Genomic DNA, 26,374 nt, shown 5'->3' on the forward strand with positions numbered 1-26,374 from the left:
TCAGTCTTACTGTTGATATGTAATTTGTGAAGCTGCTTGTAAAATTCAGTAAAATATGAGAAAAATGTATATTTCTGGAGAAGACATAGAACTCGTGTGAATTGCATTGATGGAACCAAATAATCATGCCATCGTGTTCAGTTGTGAATATGCCAGGTACTCCAAGTTTTAAAGCCCTTATGCTTGCGTGATGACATATCACATGTGTATATGTATAAGTGATCTGATTTTTCAAACACAAGACTGTCTAGATCATTCTACACGAGGTGCGGAATGTGTACACATTAAGCATTAACATTACAAGGAAGGTAAGTAAGTTTATATTGATTTTGATCTCTTAAATGTTCAAAGGGGGAAAAGTAGCTAGTATCAGTTGTATATAATCAATTCAGTAAAATATTGTGTACTTTTAAGAACTCTTAGCAAATGGCGAAATAATACACTCTGTTAAACCTTATATCTGACCTTAGCAACCAAACGTTGCTCCATATATTTGCCTTGGTAACCATAACATGATGTGTCTAATGAATGGCATCGATATGTTGACGGACGGACGGACGACGGTTCATGCAAGGTTTATTGAAAATGATCCAGTAGTTGGAGTAGTTGTCTTGACAAAAAGTTAACTCTTATTGAAGATAGTTGATAAGTTGTCCTGACACAAATGTTCTTTGTATTGTGACCTAATTACCATGGCAACTAAATTTTGTTCAGAGAAAACTTGCATGCATATTTACACATGGTAACCGCATACATGTACCTACCACATTTCATTGAAACTGTAGTTTAAGGGATAATATGTCCACACAATATTTCTCTACGTACATAGGACTACAGACAAGCTAATTTGAGCAGTTACACCCCAGCGATACATTGGGCATGTATCGCTAACCGGTTTCAAGAACGTAAGCTACCAACTTGAAGGCTTAATATTTGAACTTAATCTATTTATTTCTACAGAAACATTTTAACAAATTTACTATAAATCCCTTATAGGGGCCCGCTTTTCAGGGCCCTGGGGGACCAGACCCACCGTGTTTACAAAGTTTGTATCTCTTCACCCAAGGAAGCTTCAGACTAAATTAGACAAAAAACTTCCATTCCTGCAGAAGAATTTTTTTGAAGAATTCGCTATATTTCCACTGTTGGGTACCTCCCCTCAGGCCCCTGGGGGCAGGCCCACCGTTTAAACAAGAATGTTTTCCCTTTACCTAAGGAGGCTTCAGACAACATTTGGTCAAATTTCATTTAGCCATTTATGACTAGTCGGACATTTTTGTGAAAAGTTGACGGAAGACGTACCACGTACATGTACGATCTAAAATGAAAACACATTAAAATGTTAAAAGTACGGTTATTTAAAGCAAATTCTTCATCATACTACACTTCCTCAAACTTTTATTGGATACCCGTGTAGTTCGAAGTAACACATTGATTTTGTTATTAATTAGTTATATGTGCCAAGATTTTCATACTCACAAAAATTAAAATGAGCATGTATGCACCAAAAATATTATCAACATTATGAGAATTGCGTAAAACTTACAATGCATAGGATTTCATTTTACAAAGTCAAATACAAGTAAATTTTTTCAGTACTGCCAAAAATAATATTCACGTCTACAGTGCAGTAAAATGAGTACACGCGGTCAAATCACGAAGACAGGTTGTGGTATAATTACCATTTCATTTCAAGCACCTTTACAGGGCATAACTTCTCTGTTGTAACTATTGTCTGTAACATATCCCATGTTTGCCAGTGCATTTGAATGGTTTTCGCCCAGCAATGCTATTTACATTTTAATACTTATAGAACATTATTAGAGAAAAATATGTGAACGTTTTCTATAGTCAACCCTTTGATGAACACCACACCTCACATACACAATGCAATATACTGAGTGTCAAATGTACAGAAAATATGCATACTGATGTACACATTCATTGTTATATGTTATAGAGTGATTTTATGCAAATCCACCAATTGTGTTTGTAATCGCTATGTGATATTTACAATGTAATGAGACACGTCAATAGATATGTTTTGGGGAAACACAATAGTTAAGGTAGTCATAGCTGCTTAATCATGAAATAAGGTGATCTTATAATCCTTTGGTTTGTAAAATTAGGCGTTGGAATTCAAGTACGGGTACATAACAAAACTGTAATGTTTAGTATACTGTATACTTTTACCTTGTGTATTCGCTTAAAATAGATTTGTATATACACATGCATTTCAAAATGAATACTTTAAAATCCTCAATAATATCGGCACAATGTAACTAATTAGAAAGTAATATGTGCCATATCTGGTCGAAACATTTGATATGCTATTTTTTTCTTTACTTATCGAATGAAAACCATATGGTGTGAATTAAGCTATGCAAATCACCCCAATGGACAAAACATGTATGATGCCTTATAAACCTTAGTTACAACACAGAAAACTTTTATGATGTAAACCTTGTGTATGTTAATATGAAACATAGCTACAGAAATCACTTTGTAATTACTAACAATGTACAAATGTGAATTGAAATTGTCGACCACATCTTGGCTTCATGGTCTAGACGTACGTTCAGACTTCCTTGTATTGAAGAAGTAATTTTAAAGATATTTGGTAGTATTGCTCTTATTTCTGCTGCAAAATTAAAACCCATGCATTTTTAGTATTGCAATTTTCAAAATGATGGTAAATGTTGATACTGAACAGTTATAAAAGCCCCAAAACAAAAAGACAAACTTAAACATAGTTATACATTTGCCAAACAAAATAAGTACCTGGGACAAAATAGAATATCTAGTATTCTTGAAGAAATTGGTTTTATAAAGGGATTTAAAGAATTGAAGATTTAGATTAAAATAAAAAGATAATTACTGTATCAAAATATAAAAAATGGTCTCTTCGTGTTGATCTTATAAAAACAAGCAATTAGTATAATTTATCACATTATTTAGAAAGAACCTACGATGTCCTTTTACTTTATGTCAAAGAATTCAATGCGAGATGAAATCTTTGATAACGCTTCCCAATTACTGTCACCTGTAAAGATTTGTCTCAAATATAGTACATAACATCACAGTCATACTTCGATGCATTATAGGAATCGAAAATGAAAGTGTTTTTTTGGGAATTTCTACAAGAAGGCTAATTGAAATTCAGATATGATTTAAACTTATTTCCAAGTGAACAGGTGTCATTTGAAGAAATAATGATATATTATTGTCAGCAAAAAGGGTTCAATATGTATTTCGATGTTAAGTTTTAAAGACCTTATGCTTGTGTGAATGATATATCACATTTGTATACGTATTAGTGATCTGATTTTTCCAACACAAGACTGTCTAGATCATTGTACACGAGGTGCGGAATGTGTACACATAAAGCATTAACATTTCAAGGAAGGTAAGTAAGTTTATATTGATTTTGATCTCTTAAATGTCCAAAGGGAGAAAAGAAGCTAGTATCAGTTGTATATAATCAATTCAGTAAAATATTGTGTACTTTTAAGAACTCTTAGCAAATGGCGAAATAATGCACTCTGTTAACCCTTATATCTGACCTTAGCAACCAAACGTTGCTCCATATATTTGCCTTTGTAACCATAACATGATGTGTCTAATGAATGGCATCGATATGTTGACGGACAGACGGACGACGGTTCATGCAAGGTTCATTGAAAATGATCCAGTAGTTGGAGCAGTTGTCTTGACAAAAAGTTAACTCTTATTGAACATAGTTTATAAGTTGTCCTGACACAAATGTTCTTTGTATTGTGACCTAATTACCATGGCAACTAAATTTTGTTCAGAGAAAACTTGCATGCATATTTACACATGGTAACCGCATACATTTCATTAAAACTGTAGTTTAAGGGATCATTTGTCCACACAATATTTCTCTACGTACATAGGACTACACACAAGCTTATTTGAGCTGTTACACCCCAGCGATACATTGGGCATGTATCGCTAACCGGTTTCAAAAAGGCAAGCTACCAACTTGAAGGCTTAATATTTGAACTTAATCTATTTATTTCTACAGAAACATTTTAACAAATTTACTATAAATCCCTTATAGGGGCCCGCTTTTCAGGGCCCTGGGGGACCAGACCCACCGTGTTTACAAAGTTTGTATCTCTTCACCCAAGGAAGCTTCAGACTAAATTAGACAAAAACCTTCCATTCCTACAGAAGAATTTTGTGAAGAATTTGCTATATTTCCCCTATTGGGTACCTCCCCTCAGGCCCCTGGTGGCAGGCCCGCCGTTTATACAAGAATGGTTTCCCTTTACCTAAGGAGGCTTCAGACAACATTTGGTCAAATTTCATTTAGCCATTTATGACTAGTCGGACATTTTTGTGAAAAGTTGACGGAAGACGTACCACGTACATGTACGATCTAAAATGAAAACACATTAAAATGTTAAAAGTACGGTTATTTGAAGCAAATTCTTCATCATTCTATACTTCCTTAAACTTATATTGGATACCCGTCTAATTAGAAGTTATAAATTGATTTTGTTATTAATAAGTTATATGTGCCAAGTTTTTCATACTCACAAATTGAAACGAACTGGTATTCACCACAAAATATTATCAACATCATGAGAATTGCGTTTAACTTACAATGCACAGGTTTTCATTTTACAAAGTCAAATACAAAATAAATTTTGGCAGTACTGCCAAAAATAATGGTCACGCCTACAGTGCAGTAAAATAATTACACGCGGTCAAATCAGGAAGACAAGTTGTGCTATAATTACCATTTCATTTCTAAATTTCTACAGTATTATCAGTTATTATAATGTGACTTCTTCACATAAGTTTTCATCTCAATATAAATCAGAAAGGGAGGCCCAATGGCCTTTACGGTCATCTGACTACCTTAGCACTCATGTAACTCGTCACATGTTTGCCTGTGCATTTGAATGATTTTTAAGCTTAATTTATCAAAACGTATGTTTTTAAAAGATTACTGAAGAAAACAATATCATCCCAAATTTTCGCACAGTCATGGTATTTATAAATAATACTTATAGAATATTCATAGAAAAATATGTTTTAGATAGTCAACCCTTTGATGAACACCACACCTCACATACATAATGGATGATACTAAAACATGAGTGCAATCTGATATAGATATACAATAGAAGATCTGACAACATCCCATAAGGGGTCATGTTCTGATGACCTGTTTTTTCCACGTGTACATGTACTTCAGATTAAAAACATTTTCTGCACATTGCTACGTCAATTGATAACGCTATTTCGTCCCAGTATACATATACATTTAGCGTTGTTGTACTCCCAGTATGCTGAACGCTAAGCAGGAGCAGACACTACGACTTTTATAGACTTTGGTGTTTAGAATTATACTATATATAATTATCATTTATTTTCCAGTAGTCATAGCTTCGATGCAGATGAACAAACCATGAAGAGGTTTAAAACACCTGGAAAGTATTGCATTACCAGATATTAAGAACCTTACAGCAAGACGGATCATTGTCCGTAGTATCTGTTGACATGGAATCTATTTCAACGGAACATTCAGCCTCTCACAGAAGCCAGGAAGTATCTGAAACACCCTCATTACAAACATCTGAATCGGACAGCTTTGAGGTAATTGGATCATCTGCATCAAACGAAGATGGCAATGTTGACCACGTTCCATTGGAAAACAAAGACCTTGATGCATTCGATGTTTCTGAAAATAAAACGTTAGCAAATGTTCCGGGGAAACCTGTTGCTCGTGAAATCGGATGCGATTCTGTGCTATTGGAATGGAGAAAACCTTCAAAACGGGACATCACATATTATGAAGTAAGGTTAAAAACCAAATCTGAAACGACCTGGCAAAGGCCCGTCTTCACTGACTTTGACAAACCGAGTCATCATATAAGGGGGCTGGACCCAGATACAGACTACGAATTTAAGGTCCGAGCACATTATCAAGATGGAGAGGGCGACTTTAGTGAATTGAGCGATCTCTTCAAAACCAAGGTACAGGTACATCAAACGTCATCATTAAGTATGGAACTACGACAAAAACCCGGAAAACCTATCGTGTTGGATGTCAAAGAAGATCATGTCAAGCTCGGATGGGATAGGCCGGAGGACAAAAATGTGAAATTTTACGAGATTATATTCAGATCACAAAATGATGGTATATGGTCCCAGCCGATTTTCACAGAAAAAGCCAATACATTCTACATGGTTGACGGACTTAAACCTGCAACAAGATATCATTTCAAAGTCAAGACACATTACCGATCAGGTGGAGGGGAATACAGCGAAGAAAGTGATGTTGCTAGAACTTTGGACGCAAAATTGCCCCTGGACACATCTACTGGCTGTGACATGGATTCCTCAACTCAACCCGGTAGACCAGCTGCTCTTGACGTTGGTTTTGACTACGTTTGTATTGCCTGGGATAAGCCCGACAAAAGTGACGTCGAATATTATGAGGTAAAAATGAAGACCACAGATGACGATTGTTGGTTCAAAACCCCTTCCTTCACAGAAGGAGGTATACCATACAAAGTAGTTAATGACCTCGCGCAAGGAACGGAATACGAGTTTAAGGTTCGTGGTCATTATGATGAAGATGAAGGTCAGTTCAGCGACAAAAGCGACCCGATTATGACAAAACAACCCTCAGTGCTGACGGCTGATATTGCGAGAACAACATTGGCTAAACCGGTGATGCGAAAACCAGGGAAGCCTTGCAGTCTTGCGGTATATAGCGACTCCGTTGTTTTACGTTGGGACGCCCCTTCCGAAAAAAACGTTTCCTATTACGAGTTGAAATCAAAGATCTTAAGAAGAAAAGCATGGGACAAGGTGCCCGTATTCACTGACGATGATAAAACGTTTCTACGGGTGACGGGACTGGAGTCTGAATCACAATATGTGTTTAAAGTTCGAGCACATTTCCAGGAGGAAGAAGGACAATTTAGCGATGTAAGTGATATAATTTCAACATCAGGAAACATGAATATGGAGGAACAATCGATGTCGGTACTGGAGTTTCAAGATAAATATCCACCCGCTAAAGATGTCTCATTGGGATTTACCTCAGACAGTTCAGCGGGTTATCGCGTACCATATCATCCTAATAGAAGAGACAATCCCGAACACACTGTACATTGGCACGATATGGCTAGGGAAACATATGGGCGTTTGGTTCACAGTCGCAAAGATGATTACTTGTTTCATGGTTCCTCTGTAGATTCATTCCATGTTAATGAACAGCCACCTCGTGCTCAAAGACAGGATATACATTACAACAATCAAGTCTCAAAAGGTAAGTATTAAGGGGGAATCGAAATTATTTGCCTTGCTCAGTTAATGCCTTAGCAACGGGTTGTTTGTTTATTTGATTAATCAACGTCCAATTCATAGCAAAGGTCATTTAAGGACGGCCTCCCGTGTATGCGGTATGTGGCTTCTTGAATGTGTGAAGTGGAATTTGTTTGTTTGATTAATTAACGTCCTACATGTATTTACAGTCAGGGTCATGTAAGGACGACTTCCCGTGTATGCGGTGTTTAGCGTGTACGTAGTGCGGCGTGAGTGTTTTGGGAGACTGCGGTATATATTGTGTCTTCTTATATAGTGGAACTGTTGCCCCTTTTATAGTGCATTGTCACTGACGCATGCTGCGGAAGACACCAAGCAACGCACCCCCTCAATATACTGACAACGGGCGAACAAGTCGTCCTACTCCCTGTAAGCTGAGCGGTATGCAGAAGCAGAAACGTCTTCTTTGATAGACTTAGGTGTGTCTCGGACAGGAGACAGAACCGAGGACCAACCTCTAGGGGAGTCGCCTTTTACGATCATGCAATAGGGGCGCAGGTACAATTCTAACGCCCTACCTGCATGGCCAAGGTGTGTGTTCTGGGAGAGACAGTGGTATCTTGCATAGTGTTGTGTGTTCGCGTATATTGGAACACTTGCCCTATTTTTAGCGCTTAATCATGCGGTCGAAGACAGCAACACACCCCATACTATCAAATTACTCTGACAACGGGGAACCAGTCGTGCCACTCCCTATATGCTGAGCAGTACGCAGGAACAGAAACTACCACTTTTAAAGACTTTGTTCTTAACATCAATCTTAAGAAATCAAATTGCTGAAATATCTTAGTTTTCAACATAATTTCAAGCGATCAAATTGCTGAAAAATATTAAAGTTTTTAATGCTCAAATAGAAAATATACTTAACTAGGTCACTGTGACCTACTTTTTAAACTTTTCTTCAGTTTTCTGAACTGAAATTCACAAACCCAATATTTGAAGGCAAAAGCTGCAAAAAATGTAATCTCTATTCTAATATTTAAAGATGCTCCGCCGCTGACAAATGGTATTTTTTCTCTATAAAAATAAGCAGCAGACGCTGGAGTGATTTTCTTCAGTTACAAAACTTCCTTACTTTACACCGTTACCACCATTGAAAAGTTTGAGCTTCTAATGTTACGTCAAGATAAAAATTCTAAAAATAATGTATTGCATCCCGAACAAAATCCATGGTACTATATCCTAGATGCAATGAAGGTCTGATGCACCAAAGGCAGAATGAATTATTTTTTTTATATTATTTATGTGTTAATTAGACATATATACACAGTTAAACACCAATTACTGTTCAAATTATAAGTGTTATTTATGCACTGTCGGCGGTGGAGCATCTTTAATTAATTAGGACTTACACAATGAAAATGTGAATTTTCGCCCTTTGACCTTTGACCTCTGAACTTACCATGATCGCAGTAAAATTAGATATTCTGATTAATCTTACAACATGCAGCTGACCCTAAGGTATCTTCATGCAAAATAATTTGCTTATTACTGAGTGGCCGTGAAACGCCCCAAAGTGATATTCCTCCTTTCTAGTCGGGCAGGTACGTTTTTAGGTCACCTGAGACGAAGTCTCAAGTGCCCTATTCTAATTGCCTTTAGTCCGTCGTCCGTCGTGCGACGATAAACAATTTACATGTTTGACTTCTTCTCCAAAACTGCTGAGCCAATTTGTTGAAATTTTGCTGAAACCTTCCATGGCCATAGGTCAACAAAAATTGTGAATTATATGATCCCAGCCCCCATGAGCTTGAGGGGTGTGGCCAAAAGGGGTCAAATACTTCTAAAATCTTCTGAAATTCCAGAAATGGAAGAATCAAATACTATTCTTAGATGGAAAGGTCTTAATGTCCTTTTACAAAAACTGAATTATATGACACTAGGGTCTCACGTTTACCCTTGGTGAGGGGATCAAGTTTACTAAAGCACATTTTTTACCATTACTTGGTCATTTGTAGTAGGGAATAAGTGAAATGTTGTCAGAATTATCAGTATGAATGGTCATTGAATCCTATTAACATTTTTTCACGACTGACCCCTACAGGGACATGAGGAGTGGGCCAAAATGGGTCAGATAGGCTAAAACTATAAAAATCTTCTTCTGAAATTCCATAAAATGGTAAATTAAATACTCTTCATAGATGGAAGGTCTTCAAGTCCTTTACAACCATTGTGAATTATTTGACCCCAGCGTCTCGCTTTTCCCCGGGGAGGGGGTCAAGTTGACCATAGTATATATAGGAAAAACACATTTATGAGCAATATTTGCTCAATTTTCATAGGCAACTTGGTTAGAATTATTAGCCTGAAATAGTTTTAAACATCATATCCATATTTGTCCTGGCTAACTCCCAAAAAAGGGTCAAAATGACTAAATGAAAAAAAATAGTCTTCGGAATTCACAGATTTTACGGAACCATATACACTTCATAGATTGAAAGGTCTTAAGGCCCTTTACAAATATTGTGAATTTAATTTTATCAAGTTTACTATATTTTATATATGAAAAAGATTTTGTATATTATTTGTTAAATTTTCACACTTGTTTAGAATTATCACCTCGAGATATATCATTTTAACATATTCATATCTGTATGCGCTGACCCTCAGGGACCAGTAAGGGGGGCCAAATGCGGTGAAAATGACTAAAATTTTAAAAATCTTCTTTTGAATTCACAGAGTTGATAGAACAAAATATTCTTCATAGATCAAAAAGTCAAATTTATAAATCACTGATTTCAAGGTCTTGATAGGCCAATAAAGAGTGTGTAAAAGTCTTTGTTTTATTCTGTATCCGAACTCAAGTGACCACTAAGGCCCATGGACCTCTTGTTTTGCTGACCTGCCCGACAGACAAGTCTTTGAAAAAACTACTGTTGAGCTCTAGTATGTCTCGGCAAGGGAAACTCAGAGCCAATCAGGTTAAAATTCATATCCTTATTATCACTACGTTTGATAAGAGGCTTTATCTAACGGAGTGGTTATCGTGATCTGTATTCTCACAGTGGGGAGGAAAAAGAGAGTTAGAACTTTAGAAAAAGACGATCATCCAAATTTACTATGTAATCTAACCAACTAGTATGCTTAATGCATGGTTCGTGTTATACATTATGTGTTAGCTAACTTTGAATATTCTACTTGGACATTGAATCTGACATGAGATCGTTAATGTAGATTTTCAGAATAAGTGTTCGAGACGTCCTGGTAAACCTACACGAGCTGACAGCGGAAGTGATTATATACGACTGGCATGGAAAGTTCCAGATGACGAAAACGTCCTTTACTATGAAATGAAGTACAAACAGACGCAAGAGGAACTATGGAGCAAGGAATCTGCGATAACAAGCGATACATCCCCCAATATTTATGTAAGAGGACTACTCCAAGACACTGAATACGAGTTCAAAGTTAGAGGACATTATAAGGATGGCGAAGGTGAATACAGTGGACAAAGCGAGTCCATACGCACACTTCAATCGCCGGCATTATCAGTGCGACAGGCATGTATGAAACTGCAGGATGGGGAGCCAGCGTTCTACAAAGTGCCATTGACTGAACACAAGCAGGCAAGAAGTGAAGAATTCAAAACAAGGAAGTGTGAATTCGGTAAGGTTATCAGATATATTACCATTGTATTGAAACTTACTCTATCTAGAATTGCTCAGAATTGAAAAAAAAGTGTTCGATGCATTAGTTTCCTCTTCACTAAGTCATAGTAGGTCCAGTGAATCATTCTCACATGTTTAACAATTTTGGGTTTTTGTTCACATTATCTTCATTTCAGGATTATTTTTTTCCTCTCAACCCCCCCCCCCCCCCCCTTAAAAAACAAAAAAAAAAAACAAAAACAAAAACAAAACAAAACAAAAAAAAACGTATCAAATTAATTATTTATTATATACAGGATTGGCATTAGTTGTCCTCTCGTATGATTGACATAGGCAAATCCACTACACAGGAAGGCACATCACGAATATACCGTTTCTTATTTTTTAGGCCAATTTTCTACACCTTGTCACTATCCATTCTATAAAAACGATATTTCGTCCCAGTTTACATATACGATTAGCTTTATTGTGCTTATTTGGACGAGATGACTACGTAAACCAAAATAATTCTGACAGTTTTCTAACTATTACGTCCCTGAAATTCACTGTCAAAATTTTGCAAGTAGCAAATTTGATTGGCCCATTTCCAAAGGTCAACCTGGACATGACCTCTAAATTGGGGATTTTTCTCAGATCCTCTTATCAAACGTAGTGATAAATAAGGATCTGTAGTTTAATCAGATTGCGACACCATAATTTGACGAAGTCTTTCGATATCAATATGCATATATAAAATGATATAGATATTCATTTATTTGGAAAATGCATATAATTGTATACTACTACTACTGTATAGTATATCAAACAAGAGGCCCAATGGGATTTATATTATGATTTACCTCTTCTGCCTCCGGGGGGTGGGGGGTTTGGGGCTTCAGAACCAAAATGTATACAAATTCTGTTCTCCTAGATGGTGTTTCCCCCAATGGTGTTTTCGGCCAAATTTGGTTACACTCCATGCAGAACTCTAAGACTAGTAGCGATTTAAAGGAAATGTTGACGGATGGATGGACGGCGGTCGCCGCGCCATGCGTCTCTAGCTCATTAGTTATGCATAAGATTAATATATGTTAAACATCGCATTGCGTTAATTCAAACGCGGTCTTATGTCATAAATGTGAAACTATTTGCAAAGAAGCAACTTATTGCTTTTGACTACTTAAGCCAAGTCAATATTATCATGACGTTACAAAAGATTCACGTTTCGGTTCTCGTCACTCTAATAGCACTATTGGGACACAGTAGCCATGTGTATAGCCAATCAAAAGTCAGTTTTCTATCACGTTATATCACTTTCAGGATCCTCCCATCTTACACAGGAAAAGACAATCATGATGATAGGGGCAACTGGATCAGGGAAAAGTACCCTTATTGATGGAATGGTGAACCACCTGCTTGGCGTTAAGTGGGAAGACGACTTCAGATTCAAAATCATCGACTTAATGTCAGAAGAGGAAGTCAGAAAAGGAGTAGAGGTTAGTTATATTTAACTCATTGTAATTACTTGAAATTATCTATAAATTCTTTTATTTCATTATATCCGAAGTGTCAGGATGACATATAGCTGTTATAGCTCGTCCGTCGTTGTACAATGTTTTTGTTTGTTTGATTAATTAACGTTCTATTAACAGCTATGGTAATGTAAGGACGGTCCCGTGTATACTGTGTGCAGCTTGTATGTAGTGTGCGGTGCGTGTTTTAGGAGACTGCGGTATGTTCATGCTGTGTCTTCTTGTATAGTGGAACTGTTGCTGTTTTTATAAAGACACCAAGCAACACACTCACCCGGTCACATTATACTGACAACGGGTGAACCCACGTCGGGCATTTCTAAACGTTTCTCCTATGATTTCCAATCAATTTCAAAGCTAGCGGCCATCTTGGAATACAAAAATCGTAAAGAAAATGTTTGCATGTTGTTCGCCATCCCTTAAAATCCATATAGACCTTTTTTTCATTGAGATCGGAGACTGAAACCTGAAAACAGGAAGTGGGCTGGTGGCCATCCTGGAATACCAAAATCTTTATATAAAATATAATTATCCTTCCCTAATGATGTTGTACAAAAATATGATAGAATATCACACAAGGTTAAGGAGGAGTGTGATTTTAAAGCCAAATTTCATCAAGTTCTCCCATCTGAGCACCAACCCTCTGTCCCAAGGAGTCGGATCTAACTCGTTTATTTGAAATATGATTTTCCTTCCCAAATGATGTTTCACGCAAAAATGGATAAAATCCACTCATGAGTTAAGGAGAAATAGGATTTTAAAGCTAGAATTAGGAAAATATCCCCTTTTAGGGACCCACGCTTCAGTCCCTACGGGATGGAGCAAGCCCATTTACATAAATTATGATTGCCCTTTGTCATTGATATTTCACACCAAATATGGATGAAATCCACATAAGGGTTTAGGAGGAGTAGTAAAAAAAGTAAAATAAGAAAATTTTCTACTTTGGGACCTCACCCCTGAGATCCTAGGGGTCGGAGCAGGCTCATTTCTGTAACATATGACCATTCCATACAATTTTTTCCAATCAGATTTAGTTCCCATCCATCCAGGGATAAAGGAGGAGTAGGATTTAAAAGCTAAAATTGATAAAACTTGCCGTTTGGGGATCCGCCCCTCTGTCCCTTGGGGAAGGATCTAACTCATTGATACAAAATGAGATTGTCCTTCCCAAATGATGTTTCACACCAAATATGGATGAAATCCATCCAAGGAAGAAGGAGAAGTATGATTTTAAAGCTAAAATTAAGAAATTTTGCCCTTTCCGGGCCCCCACCCCTCAGTCCCTAGGAGTCGAACCAGACTAAGTTATATAACAAATGATTGTCCTTCACCAATGATGTTTCACACCAAATATGGATTAAAACCATCCAAGGATAAGGGAGGAGTAGAATTTTAAAGCTTAAATTAAGAAAATTTCCCCTTTTGGGGCCCGCCCCTCTGCCCTTAGGAGTCTGACCAATCTCGTTTAGATAAAAAATGATTGTTTTTCCTGAATGATATTTCACACCAAATATGGATGTAATCCACTAAAGAGTTAAGGACGAGTAGTGTTTTAAATGCAAAGGTTTACGCACGGCGCACGACACACAGCGCACGACGACGGACGAAGCACGATGACTATAGGTCATCCTGACCCTTCGGGTCAAATGACCTAAAAATCGGGTCAAATGACCTAAAAATCGATAATAGGGCCTTAATTGTGGTCGATTAGCACATTCATTGGACCATATTTAGCGGATTTATTGCCCTTTTATTAACGAGAAACGCCATTTCCGTCTGTTTCCGTTTAATAACTCTCGCAAATATTACCTGATTTATCGAAACTTGTTAACATGTCTATCTGTTAACAAGAATTGACATCCAGGAGCCTACCCTATCCTTATCTGAATACTTTCTCTGCTTTTCCGTAATTCATCTTTATTAAGAGCTAGGGCCATTTTAGAATGGCCTCCAGTTTAATTGATGTGTCCATGTGTGGAAGATGACTTAGTCATCGTGTCTCGCCGTCGTCGTCCGCCGTTCGTAAATTTTCACATACGAACTTCTTGACGTTCCACAAGTGAGACCAAGTGTTGTTATGTTTCGAGTCAATACGAAATCCAAGATGGCAGCCATCTTGAATATACCACGGTGATGTAGCTGAAACTTGTCTAAAATTATTCTGCCATAGTCCGGATCAAGTGTTTTCTCCCGGTCGATCTGAAATCCAAGATGGCTGCAACGTCAGCCGTTTTGAAAACGCATTTGAACTTCTTCTCAAATTCAACAAGTGTCATTACCAGCGCGATTATTTTGCAGCCTTCCAACACATACAGTCATCCATACATCACAATACATTTATATATATATATATATGGCTAGAATACATTTATTTACATTAAAAACACTTTGTCTTATGCTATACTATTTGTCCAAACTTTCAGTTAATGTTTTTGACTGAATAAAAGTAATACTAAAATCTTGTTCTCTGTACAAAAACTACATTATCTGAGGTAACTGTAAATACAGAGTAGGTTCTTCCTCGTTTTTTAGATCAATTTTTGCAATAGTAGTTGCACATTGTAGTTTGTGAAAATCTGCTGGACTACAAACACTTCACATATTTCACCTATACGTCAATAGAACAATGCAGAGATCTTCTATTTTTTTAATTACTTTGGTGAATGAATTTACTGAAGATAGGATCGTTATAATTTATCTTGTCCAAGTGATTTCTGCAACTACCTGGTTAAACCATCGTTGAAGATGATAATCTCTATTGTGTTGAACTACATGATAAACAGTATAAATATTTTTTTATATAAACCATTAAGTATAAAACGTTATACGAGTGCGGATTAAAATATGAACTATTCTTTGGAAGGGACCGATGAGTGATTTTAGGAGGGTTGAACTTACCACATTACCATCTTGAAATTCAACATGAGCCACAACCGACGGATGTTTTTTTATACGACGGAATATACTGAAAAAAAAGGACAAACCTAAGCCTTCTAAACAGGAGCAGAAACTACCACTTTTATAGACTATGATGTATCGGTCATGGGGCAGAACCCAACGCCTTCCTCACAGGGGCGAAAGCTCAATTCTGGTCTAAAAGCGAGTGTGTAAGATATTATAATATATGATATTTGCGATATAACTCATAAGAAATAACAGGAAAGACGATTTAAATAGTCTTTAAATAGCCTACTAGCAGATGAAGGACTAAACATGAAATATATTTCTTTTTCAAATATAAGATCAAACTTCTATTTCGCAGAGAAATACGATTTGCGACATATCCAATTTTTGGATGGCTGATGAATAACCAACTTTCTAGGTCACCTAACCATAGGTCATGGTGACCTCTTGCGATAGTCGTTTGTCCGTCCGTGCGTCGTGCGACGTCCGTGAACATTTCCTTGTAAACGCGATAACTTGATTAAATATTGACCGAGCTTAATGAATGTTTTTATGCAGACTGACATTAGAAAAAAACCAGCATGATTAGACAGTAATTTACGGAGTTATTGCCCTTTGCACTAATAATTACTATTGGACCATGTGAACAGGATACCTTTAGTAAATATAAATCAAGATTTAGGAAAGTTTGTATGTAGACTAACATAAAAAAGGTCGCAAACGAGTTTGACAATCCACTTGATTCGACAGTAATTCATGGAGTTATTGCCCTTTGCACTATAAATATTATTGGACCTTGTGAACACGGTAACCTTAGTAAATATGCAACGAGCTTAATGCAACTTTGTATGTAGACAAACATAAAAAATATCTCGGACGAGTTCGATAATCAGCATGATGATGATTGACGAGTTTTTGCCCTTTGCACTAATAATTATTATTGGATCTTGTGAATACGATAATGTGAATACATATGCACTCAGCTCCATGAAACTGTGTATTTAGACTAAAATTGTAAAGATCTTGGAAAATCGACATGATTATATCATAGCTTACGGAGATATTGCGTTATGCAATAATAATTATTGAATCTTGTGAACATGATAACTTGAGTAAATATTTAAAAAAAAACTCGATTCGACTCTTAACTTATTTACGGAGTTATTGCTCTTTGCCTTAATAATTATTGAACCTTTTGAACATAAACTTTGTATGTATACCTATTACACTCTTTTCCTACTTCTTGAACAAAAGACATCAGTTGGTTAGTTAATTAAATAACTAATTTGTATGAAATATCAGGTGACAGTTAATGTCCGCGGGCCTCTTGTAATAGTTCAAATTTCACTTAATTTGTTCACTTTCCATATGTAGACCCACATTGGATCCCAGTTTTTCACATGGTTTCTGAAAGTTTAACTTTGTCAAGGTTACATCTCAGAATTTAATTGATAAATCTATCAAATATTTTCGTACAACAGGAAATAATAGGGGGGGAAACCAGATAAATGATATTTAATTTCACTAATATGTATCTGTCAATACCCATCTCATTCATTGTTTAATTTGGTAGTTTTATACTTTTATAAGACGGAATCCCAAACGGACTGGATTACTAGCTACAGAGTACATCCAATGAACGAAGATGTCAAGTTCATCTGCAACATCATTGACACACCAGGATTCGGCGATACCAGAGGAATACACAGAGACCATCAACTTGTGGATCAGATCCGGGCTTTCTTCAACACGAAAGGCGCCAAAGGAATAGAAACCATTGATGCTATATGTTTTGTCACACAAGCTCCATTAGCAAGGCTTACCCACACTCAGCGGTATATCTACGACTCCATACTGTCCATATTCGGGAAGGACATGAAAGATAACATTGTGGCTATGGTAACCTTTGCAGATGGGAAAGAACCTCCAGTACTGAATGCCTTGAAAAAAGCAGATATTCCTATCAAAATGCATTTCATTTTCAATAATTCAGCACTATTTGAGCCGAATACAGATGCAAAATGCAATAGATTTGGAAAGATGTTTTGGGAGATGGGTTTCCTGAGCTACCGAGGATTTTTCAAATTCCTGCCCAACATGAAGACACAGAGTTTACAGCTAACAGCAGAGGTATTGAATAAACGAGAGCAGCTCAACACAACAGTGACAGGACTTTTGCCACAGATCGACATGGGTCTTTGTGAACTTGCAACAATGAGGACTGAACGAGAACTTATTGAAAAATTCGACAGAGAAATTAAGGATAATCAAAATTTCACGTACGAAGTGGATGAATTTCAACAGCACAAGGTAGACCTGAACCCAGGAGAATATGTCACAAATTGTACGTATTGTCATTTGACGTGTCATTACCCTTGTTTGTTAAGTGACGACTCCGATAAGATTCGCTGTGCAGCCATGAATGCGGGGAAATGTACAGTTTGTCCACAGAAATGCAATTGGACGACCCACAAAAACAACGATTTTCGTATCGAGATCACACAGGTCAAAGTAAAGAAAACATACGAACAAATGAAAAAGAAGTTGGAAATTGCAAAGGAAGCTAAGGTTACTAAGCAACATGTTATTCGCCGTCTTGGAGATGCATTCAATAGAATGAAAAACAGCGTTTTATGTAAGATTGATCAAGTCAGGAACTGTGGAAACTATCTACGAAAAAACGCAATCAAGGCAAACCCACTCACTGAAATAGAATACCTCGACGTTCTAATAGAATCTGCACAACAAGAGAAAAAAGCCGGGTTTCAGGAACGAGTTTCAATGTTAAAGAGTCTAAAACGTGCTGCTGAACTCAAGGCAAAATCAGTAGATCTCACCCCTCTACAAATATTGGAGGAATTTGGATTACACGACATGGACATGTAATAAGATATTTCATCCAACAATCAACATTTTCGTAATCGTTAGGTTGGATGTGTTTCTTTGTAAAAGTCAAATTATTGGGCAATCGAAACTTTGATAGATTGAAATTATCGAACAAACACATCACATTAGCGATTTTTAAAGAGGTCCTTCCATTATAGGTGTCTGAACTATCAACTAGAAAGAAAAACAAACTTACTAAAGTAATAGTGCTACCTAGCACACCTCTATATCAACCTGATTAAAACGCGTATCCCTATTATCACTACAATTGATAAGAGGACGGTTATAATGATCTGTATTTTAATCATATTGACCTCTATTGTTTGATTAATTAACGTCCTACTAACAGCTCTATTGATTCCGCCTGCGGCCTCCACTCGCCGACGGGTTTATTGCGTTCGATTTCATTTATTAATTGTCCTCTTGTACGCTCTATTATTAATTCTATATCGTGAGACCTTGTTTGGTTATTGTTTGTCTTGATGAATGGACAGACTGCCCCGAAAACCCAACAATTTAATTTATTTTGACTACCCAGTTGGGATTGTTTCCTTTGAAGTAATTCGTGTCCTACAGACATGCGTCTGCAGGAATCCTAGTTACCTTGAACATAATGTTAATATTAATTCTAATATGTACAATTGGACTCTATTTTTTAAATAATGGTATAGTTCCATAGGCTCCATCGCACACAGAGCATTATCATTAGTTATCAGTTGAGTAATTATTGATGTTTAATCGTATGTTCAGGACACAGTCATATGTATAGTTCCTTTTCCGTTGAAATAATCATCTTCGATGCCAAAAATATATTAATGATGCTACACCGCTGGCAAATGGTATTTTTTCTCAATCAAAAATAACGCAGACGAATTAGTGTGTTAACTTCTGTGACAAAAATTACTTTACAAGATTAATTAAACTATTTAAAAATATTGATTGCGTCCCGAAAAAAATCATGACACCCCATTATGGAATGACTTACTAATGCGCATGAGCCTAAAGCAAAACAAACAAGTTTTATGTGTAATTTTTGTGTTAATATGGGGCTTTCGGGATACCAAAATGGCGTGCGTGAAGTGCAGTTTACCGTCGATTAGTCCCACTTTCCAGTTATTGCGAAACCATTTTTGACGTTATTATTTTTGGTGACGTCATAATCACCATAAAGTGGGACTAATCGACGGTAAATTGTACTTCATTCACGTCATTTTGGTATCTCGAAACCACCGTATTAGACACGATTTGTTATTCAAATGATGAATATCCATTCTCTTCATCCAGTAAATACGCATATGCATACGCCTATTGTTGTAACTAGCTTAGACGGAATTTCAGAATAAACATAACACTTTTTCATTATTTAATGACTTCGGGTATTTAATGAATGCTATTTTATTTTACCTACTCCCCTACCGTGCTTATATTGAAACTTTAAAAGTTTGAACTGTATTCATCATCAAATAGATAGAAATCGAAAAAGTCGACGTAGTCTGTTACATTATGTGGTTACGCTTCAAATTCAGGTCATCAAAGCATTTGTGTCATCGCGCCGATAACATGAAGCGTTTTTTAAAATAAAGTAGACGATAACGTTATCCAAAAATAACCGTGTAATATACTTTTTCAATAAGCTTCTTCCGGGAAAATCTGGCGATGTAGTCTTTTTCGATGATCACGTGGCGTGTTTTGACCAATGAGATGTGACAAAAAATCCAGAACATTAATAGTTAAAAAATAGAAACATTTCTTATTAATATACACATGATATTGTACATGTAGGTAGCAAATTATATTTTATTATGATATATATACACATATATACATTATTGTTTAACCCTCTTCTCAATTATATGATATGTAATATGCACATTTTGTAATTATTTATGCCAGTATTATGGGCAACCTAAATGAGACCTGGATACTTTAACTACCTATCATAATATTTAATTAAAATGATACATAACTTGCCTTAATTTTAATTTGTTTACGTATACTTATCCTCTTTTTTCCCTATTGTCGTTTTAAAAATATTTCAGTGAGGTAACGTCTAGTAAAATCAATCATGGATAAGCATTTGTACAATGTATTTATCATAATTGTTGTAACTTCACAAATCAAATATATGTCTATTTTGTGAGATTGGTTCGTGATTCTCATCAGTGGATGGCTAATATGGACTTCAAGGCCTGTACCTGCTGTGGCGAATAGAACCAAAGTCACCAAATAGACATACTATCAATTATATTTAGAATCATGGCACTAGATTTCCATTCTACTTTCATTTTCCCGTTTGATCAATGTTAAACCAGATGGGCAATATCAAGCTATGAGCTCCAATCTGGTATGAATATTTAACGTTTCCGTCGCGTCACGGACAATGTATACAATATAAACTTACGCCTATACATACATGTAACGGTCAAAATATTTCAAAAGTGGTTTAGAAATTGCGTTGTCTTTGAAAGATATCAAATGAAAGCCCTAACAGACGCCATTCTATTTATCTTCCTTCTGGATGGGATTCATATCAACTGTATGTCCAATCTGGTAACAGATCCTTGGATCCTTGCTTAAATATATTTGGCTGTTACATTAAAAATGAAAATTGAAAGCTGATTTGTAAAGTTACAATAAACATGATCAATCAATATACCTTTTTCATCGAGGAGTTACCTCTCCCTATTTTCATAAACATTGTCATGTAAACATGTTTCATGTGTTTTCTTTGTACCACTAATGCTATGTCTAATCATATTGACATTTAATATCTCCTTGTCGATAATATACATGTATTTGCAAAAAAATTGAAATCGAAAATTCAGATTTCCGTCTTGTTTCACACAATACAGAATTTTCATGTTTGACTGCAGGTGTGTTTAATCTATTTATGTCACATGTTCTTCATTGTTATGTAACTAATTTCTACGAGATTCATGACAGACAACGCCACCACCCAAAAACAACGCCATGTTAGACTTCGATTATGACAGAAGACGATATAAATCTTTTGTTCGTTGACTGTGTTGACACTGCAGTCTGAGATTGCTCCGAGATATCTGTCAATTTTATATGAGTGTGCTTACAGTATATATTATGTGTATATACCAATGTTTGTTATGACTTATCGTCTCTAACACTTTTAGTCCGATGCTAATAATATATTATCAGTCAGTCAGCTGATCTGACTATGAAGTACAACTTCTAGTTCTAAAGTAAGAACACATTTTTGATAAATCTCACAAACGAATCAGATGAAAGATTTGTCCTGAATGTTTATCAATGATTATAGCATTGCTGATGTTTGTATAACTTGGTTTTATATGATTAACATGAATCATCAATCATATGATTTTTTTTGATTTTTTTATTTTCAAACATTTTACACAGTATATATAAATAAACACCAACACACAAACACTTGCATACGCACTCATTCACAATACTTAAAACATCAAGTTGTACGTTATGTTACATCATATATAAAACATTACATAGCATGCCATGGTTTTAACCTGCATAATATGCATGTATGTGTACTAACATGACACAATACACATACATGCATGCAGACATACATACATACGTGCATGCATGCATAGGTACATGCATACAAACATACTCTAACAACACATGTGTACACAAGCATACACATATACATATGCACATATGCAACTATACATGCATACATACACTCCTGCTTGATGTATACATAATACAAAACATATGTGTACATACATATGCATAAGCATCATGGCAGTGGCATTGCATAACACACAAATACTTAGCATAACAGAACATATATAGCACCATAACATATATACATTTACACATATAGATATATCCATAAAAACATATATTAGCAAACCATAACGCACATATATGCATGCTCTCTCACTCTCTCTCTCTCTCTCTCTCTCACACACACACACACACACACACACACACACACACACACACACACACACACACACACACACACACTCACATACATACATCATACATACATACAGACAGACAGACATACTAAAGAAGAAAAATAAGAAGGAAAAAGAAAGAAGAGGGATGAGGAGGTACCGTTACACATACACGTATATTACAGTTTAAATATATTATTATAAATAAATAAAAAAAATGTTCTGAAGAATCGTTATGCTGATCAGCTATATAAACCCCAACAAAAGATAAAAAAGAAAATTAAAGTAAGTTAGCAGTAGTAAAAGACTAAGTGAAAGACTAGGGTAAAGGTATATACTCAAAGGTCCAATAAAGGTTTCCATTTCCTCCAGCCTATTTCAAATTGCCTTTTACTTTGACTAATAAACATATATTTTTTAACTAAAAAATTATCCTTAATTACATTAATAAGAGCATTGATATTTAAAGAGTTGCTAAGACATCTGGTTTTATAAATGTAATGTTTCATAATTATCAAAATTGCATTGACAACAGAGCTACAATTTTGTAAAACTATTCCAAAAAGAAAGGAATCTTTATTATATGCAAAAGGGGTAAACAATAAATCTAATAAAGTTTCAAATTTTTTCTAGTACCTGTTGGAGTTGTTGATGGGGTTATGATAAACCTATAGAAGTCTTTCACACCCTTTTTCCTTTTAAAGAAAATTTCTAATAATTTTGGTATAAAAGGGTATGAAAGTGTCTCTGGTTTTATTTCGAGATTTCTTAAATAGCGCTTTATTGACATATTAGTCCATGGTATTGTAGAAAATTGGTATCAATTCCAAATTTTTGAAAGAAATGTAAAATTGTCAGAATTTTTCATCAAATGATTTAAAATTAAAATACCTGACCTAAACCAGTTGGGGTAAAAAAAAATATTATCATCTTTAATATCATTGTTGTACCAGAGAGGTGTTTTGATGATACACTCTTGTCTATTTAGCCTCATATATTCAGAATAATTTAATTTATCCTATGCTTAAAGACATCTTTCCAAATTTGATTACGACATCTGGATATACACAATTTTAAATTTTAAATCACATACTTATTTATAAGAAATAAAAATATATAATGGTTTTTACAGTATCAATGAAAAGGTAAAACAATATCAAAATAACAAACGAAAGGATGTCCCTTTATTTTTCATTCCAATGTATTTGTTATAGATAAAATGACTGATTAATAGTATGATACTGCATTCAGTGCATTTTCTTAAAACAGTTTTCTGATATTCTAAACTGTTTGTAAATGTTATTAAAATTTGAATTGTTTTATATATCTTATTAACCGAATATTGATATTTAAGATTAACTCGATTCAAACACGTAAGATGCTTTAGAGTTTGCTTTTGTCATCTGGAACTAAATCTCGTTTGCGATTGCCTTTTATCCGCCGTCTGTCGTCATTGGTGTCAAATGGTATTTCCAACTTCATAATTATACATATTAAGCATAGAATTGATCTGGTAATGTTGCAATTCTGTCTTTTTTATTAAAGAAAATACAAGTGGCATCATTTGAAGAGTTGAAATATTGAAATATGCTTAAAGGCCAAACGTCATCGATGCATTAGCTGGAAGCTTAGTATTTTAAAACTTTGGCAAATGAAAAAATACTTTAGTAAATATTCAGGAGGCTAATGTTTAAAGTTTTATGTGCCATAACTGGGCGAAACTTTTGACAAGATATTGTGTCTTTAGTAATCTATTGACAACCAAACATTTTGACGAATCAAACTGTGGAAAGTCTTCAAAGGTAAAACATGTACTCGTACGATGATTTATAACAATTGCAACAGCATATGAATAACGCTCTGCTAGTAGTATTTTTATGCTTTATATTTAGATGAGATAAATCTGAGTAAGTCACTTTCTATCACTGTAAAATGCGAATTGAAAGTGTAGACAACTTGTCTATTTGTTTTTTGGCAGTACTGTCAAACGTCATTATGTGTTTTTTTTTTATTTTGTAAAATTAAACCCTGTGAATTGTAGGTATCATCAGAGTGTCGATAACCTCTGGGTGTGAATAATCTTGGGGTTTTTTTATCGTAAGAAGGAAATAGGGAATACATGGTCAATATCTTAAATAGAAGGTTTATTTTTTAAAACGTACCGTGACCCCTAATGGGATGTTTTCGTGTGATGGCGGGACTGAATGACGTATTGACGGATAAATAACCGGAATTAGATATCAGTCAATATATTGCAGGCTAAAATTAGGGCACAGTCTACTCAATGATCAACAGACTTAGATACCTAATATTCGATTCGGTTTCTGGTTTAAAGTATTACGTTTCTTATAACAAGATTACTGTGGGTAACGTCCGAGGTCATTGGGATTATACCAATTTGTTTAAATGTATGACTTTCATAATACCGTAAACTTCTCAAATACCGATAAGAATATATCTACACCTGGTATTTGGTATGGCCAACTCAAAAAGATCACCAGACCGTGACCCTTAATGGGATGTTTTGTATATGTCAAACCTCAGGTTATCGTTAAGACCCGCTGGCGCCAAGTATTGCTTAATGATTGAGTGTACAGGCAATGTAATTCATTTGAATGTCTTAATTAAAATCATCTTCATGAGCTTAAGATATTGTTTGTGTTGTTCTTCTTTAGCTTTTTAATTACTGGCGATAACGGTAACATACATAACATTGTGTCAAAAGGATCTACCGATATCGGATACCTGTTATCAGACATGCTCATAATATATATTGATATCAAATATCTGTTCGGCACAATGTGCAGTTTTGAACAATCTAAAACTTTGAAAGTTATATCTCGAAGCTAATAAAACACTATTTATACAAATGTCAAGTTACCAAAATTGTTTTCAATGTCAATGATGCATGAAAGTAAGTATATACGATTAGAATAGAACATTCTGATGACGTTACACTGTTTGCAGGTCCCGTGTAGTATCTGCACCGGATGACACAGTGGTTGTACTTTAACTTTAATGATTTGCATTGATGCATTACATTTGATCGCTGATTAGTTACACAATGAACATTTTATATTACAAAATACTATATAACATGTAACAAGACGCACCAGCATTTAATTAACAAAAAAAATCTACTTTCGTTGTTTTCAATAAAATACAGACCCTTATTAACTACCGTGGAACTTGCTTGATACGAACTCTCATAATTCGACAACCTGCCTTAGTACGAAGTACTTTGCCGGTCCCGGCCGAATTCCTTCTTTATGTTTGTTTAACAAACTCGGAAAATTCGAATTCGGGAAACTCGAAAAAGTCGGATAATACAAAGTAAATTTTTCGTCCGAATGCAAAAATCATACATGAAATGTTCGTATAACTCCAATTGAGATTTTTCGGACAACGAGATCGCCGAAAATGCCGATTTCTTTTTCATAATTATGCCGTTTTCAGCATTTCAAAAACCGCATACAATTACAAAAACATGGAAAAACTGTTTAATGTTTAGCAATGAACCAAAGTTATATTGTATCAACAATCATCAGCGATAATCAATTGTGAAGCTGCAGTACATGTTCATTACTTACCTAATTGTATTAACCGAGTTCCACTGTACATTTGATAAGAGGATCTGGCGATATTCATTTAGGGGTCACGTTCTAGTGACCTCTATTACACGGAGTGGTTATAAGGATATATATTTTAATCATAATGTTTTCATTATTACCGTTACCACAGAATATTGTTCGACCCAGAAGATCTAGAGTTCCAAACTATTGACAGCATTAACTCCCTCCCCGTAAAGTTGTTTAACGCATTGGTTTCCTGAATACTAAATAATTGTTCTATAACATGAATGATATTTAAAATATTTCAATACTGGAAAATGCTTTGTCTGGTGTCTACGTGCCTCGTTAGTTATACATAGCACAAACTTTCTAATTAATAGATGGGAAAAGGATGTGCCAAGATATTTTATCTAATGCAGCACACATGAGAACCACAAGGTCGTTAACTGCGTTTTATAAAAGCAGATTATTTCCAACCTGGCAGGTATTTTACATGTATTGCTTTATTGTTTAAATTACAAAATATTTCTTTCATTCAAATGAATACAATTTCAAATCTCTTTATGTGGTATAGTATAGCTAGAGAACGTAGAACTTTGGGTTGC

At 35.4% G+C, this 26,374-nt stretch overlaps 1 protein-coding gene across 3 annotated transcripts; it reads left to right on the forward strand.

Moving 5' to 3' along the window:
- The first annotated feature begins 223 nt into the window (after positions 1-223).
- On the forward strand, positions 224-24,845 carry LOC138306488 (uncharacterized). Of its 3 annotated transcripts, none has more exons than XM_069246953.1 (5): positions 224-308; positions 5,410-7,312; positions 10,543-10,974; positions 12,276-12,451; positions 16,985-24,845. In XM_069246953.1, the coding sequence occupies exons 2-5, from the start codon at positions 5,533-5,535 to the stop codon at positions 18,278-18,280; spliced, it is 3,684 nt and encodes a 1,227-aa protein (XP_069103054.1). In that variant the 5' UTR covers positions 224-308; positions 5,410-5,532; the 3' UTR covers positions 18,281-24,845. The 3 variants fall into 3 exon arrangements, with proteins under 3 accessions (XP_069103054.1, XP_069103053.1, XP_069103055.1); XM_069246952.1 differs by lacking the exon at positions 224-308 and adding an exon at positions 3,193-3,406; XM_069246954.1 differs by lacking the exon at positions 224-308 and adding an exon at positions 3,193-3,406 and having other exon boundaries at positions 5,413-7,312.
- Positions 24,846-26,374: the final 1,529 nt, after the last annotated feature.

Source organism: Argopecten irradians, chromosome 13 (genome assembly GCF_041381155.1).
Source record: "Argopecten irradians isolate NY chromosome 13, Ai_NY, whole genome shotgun sequence".
In the NCBI taxonomy this organism is placed as follows: Eukaryota; Metazoa; Mollusca; class Bivalvia; order Pectinida; family Pectinidae; genus Argopecten; species Argopecten irradians.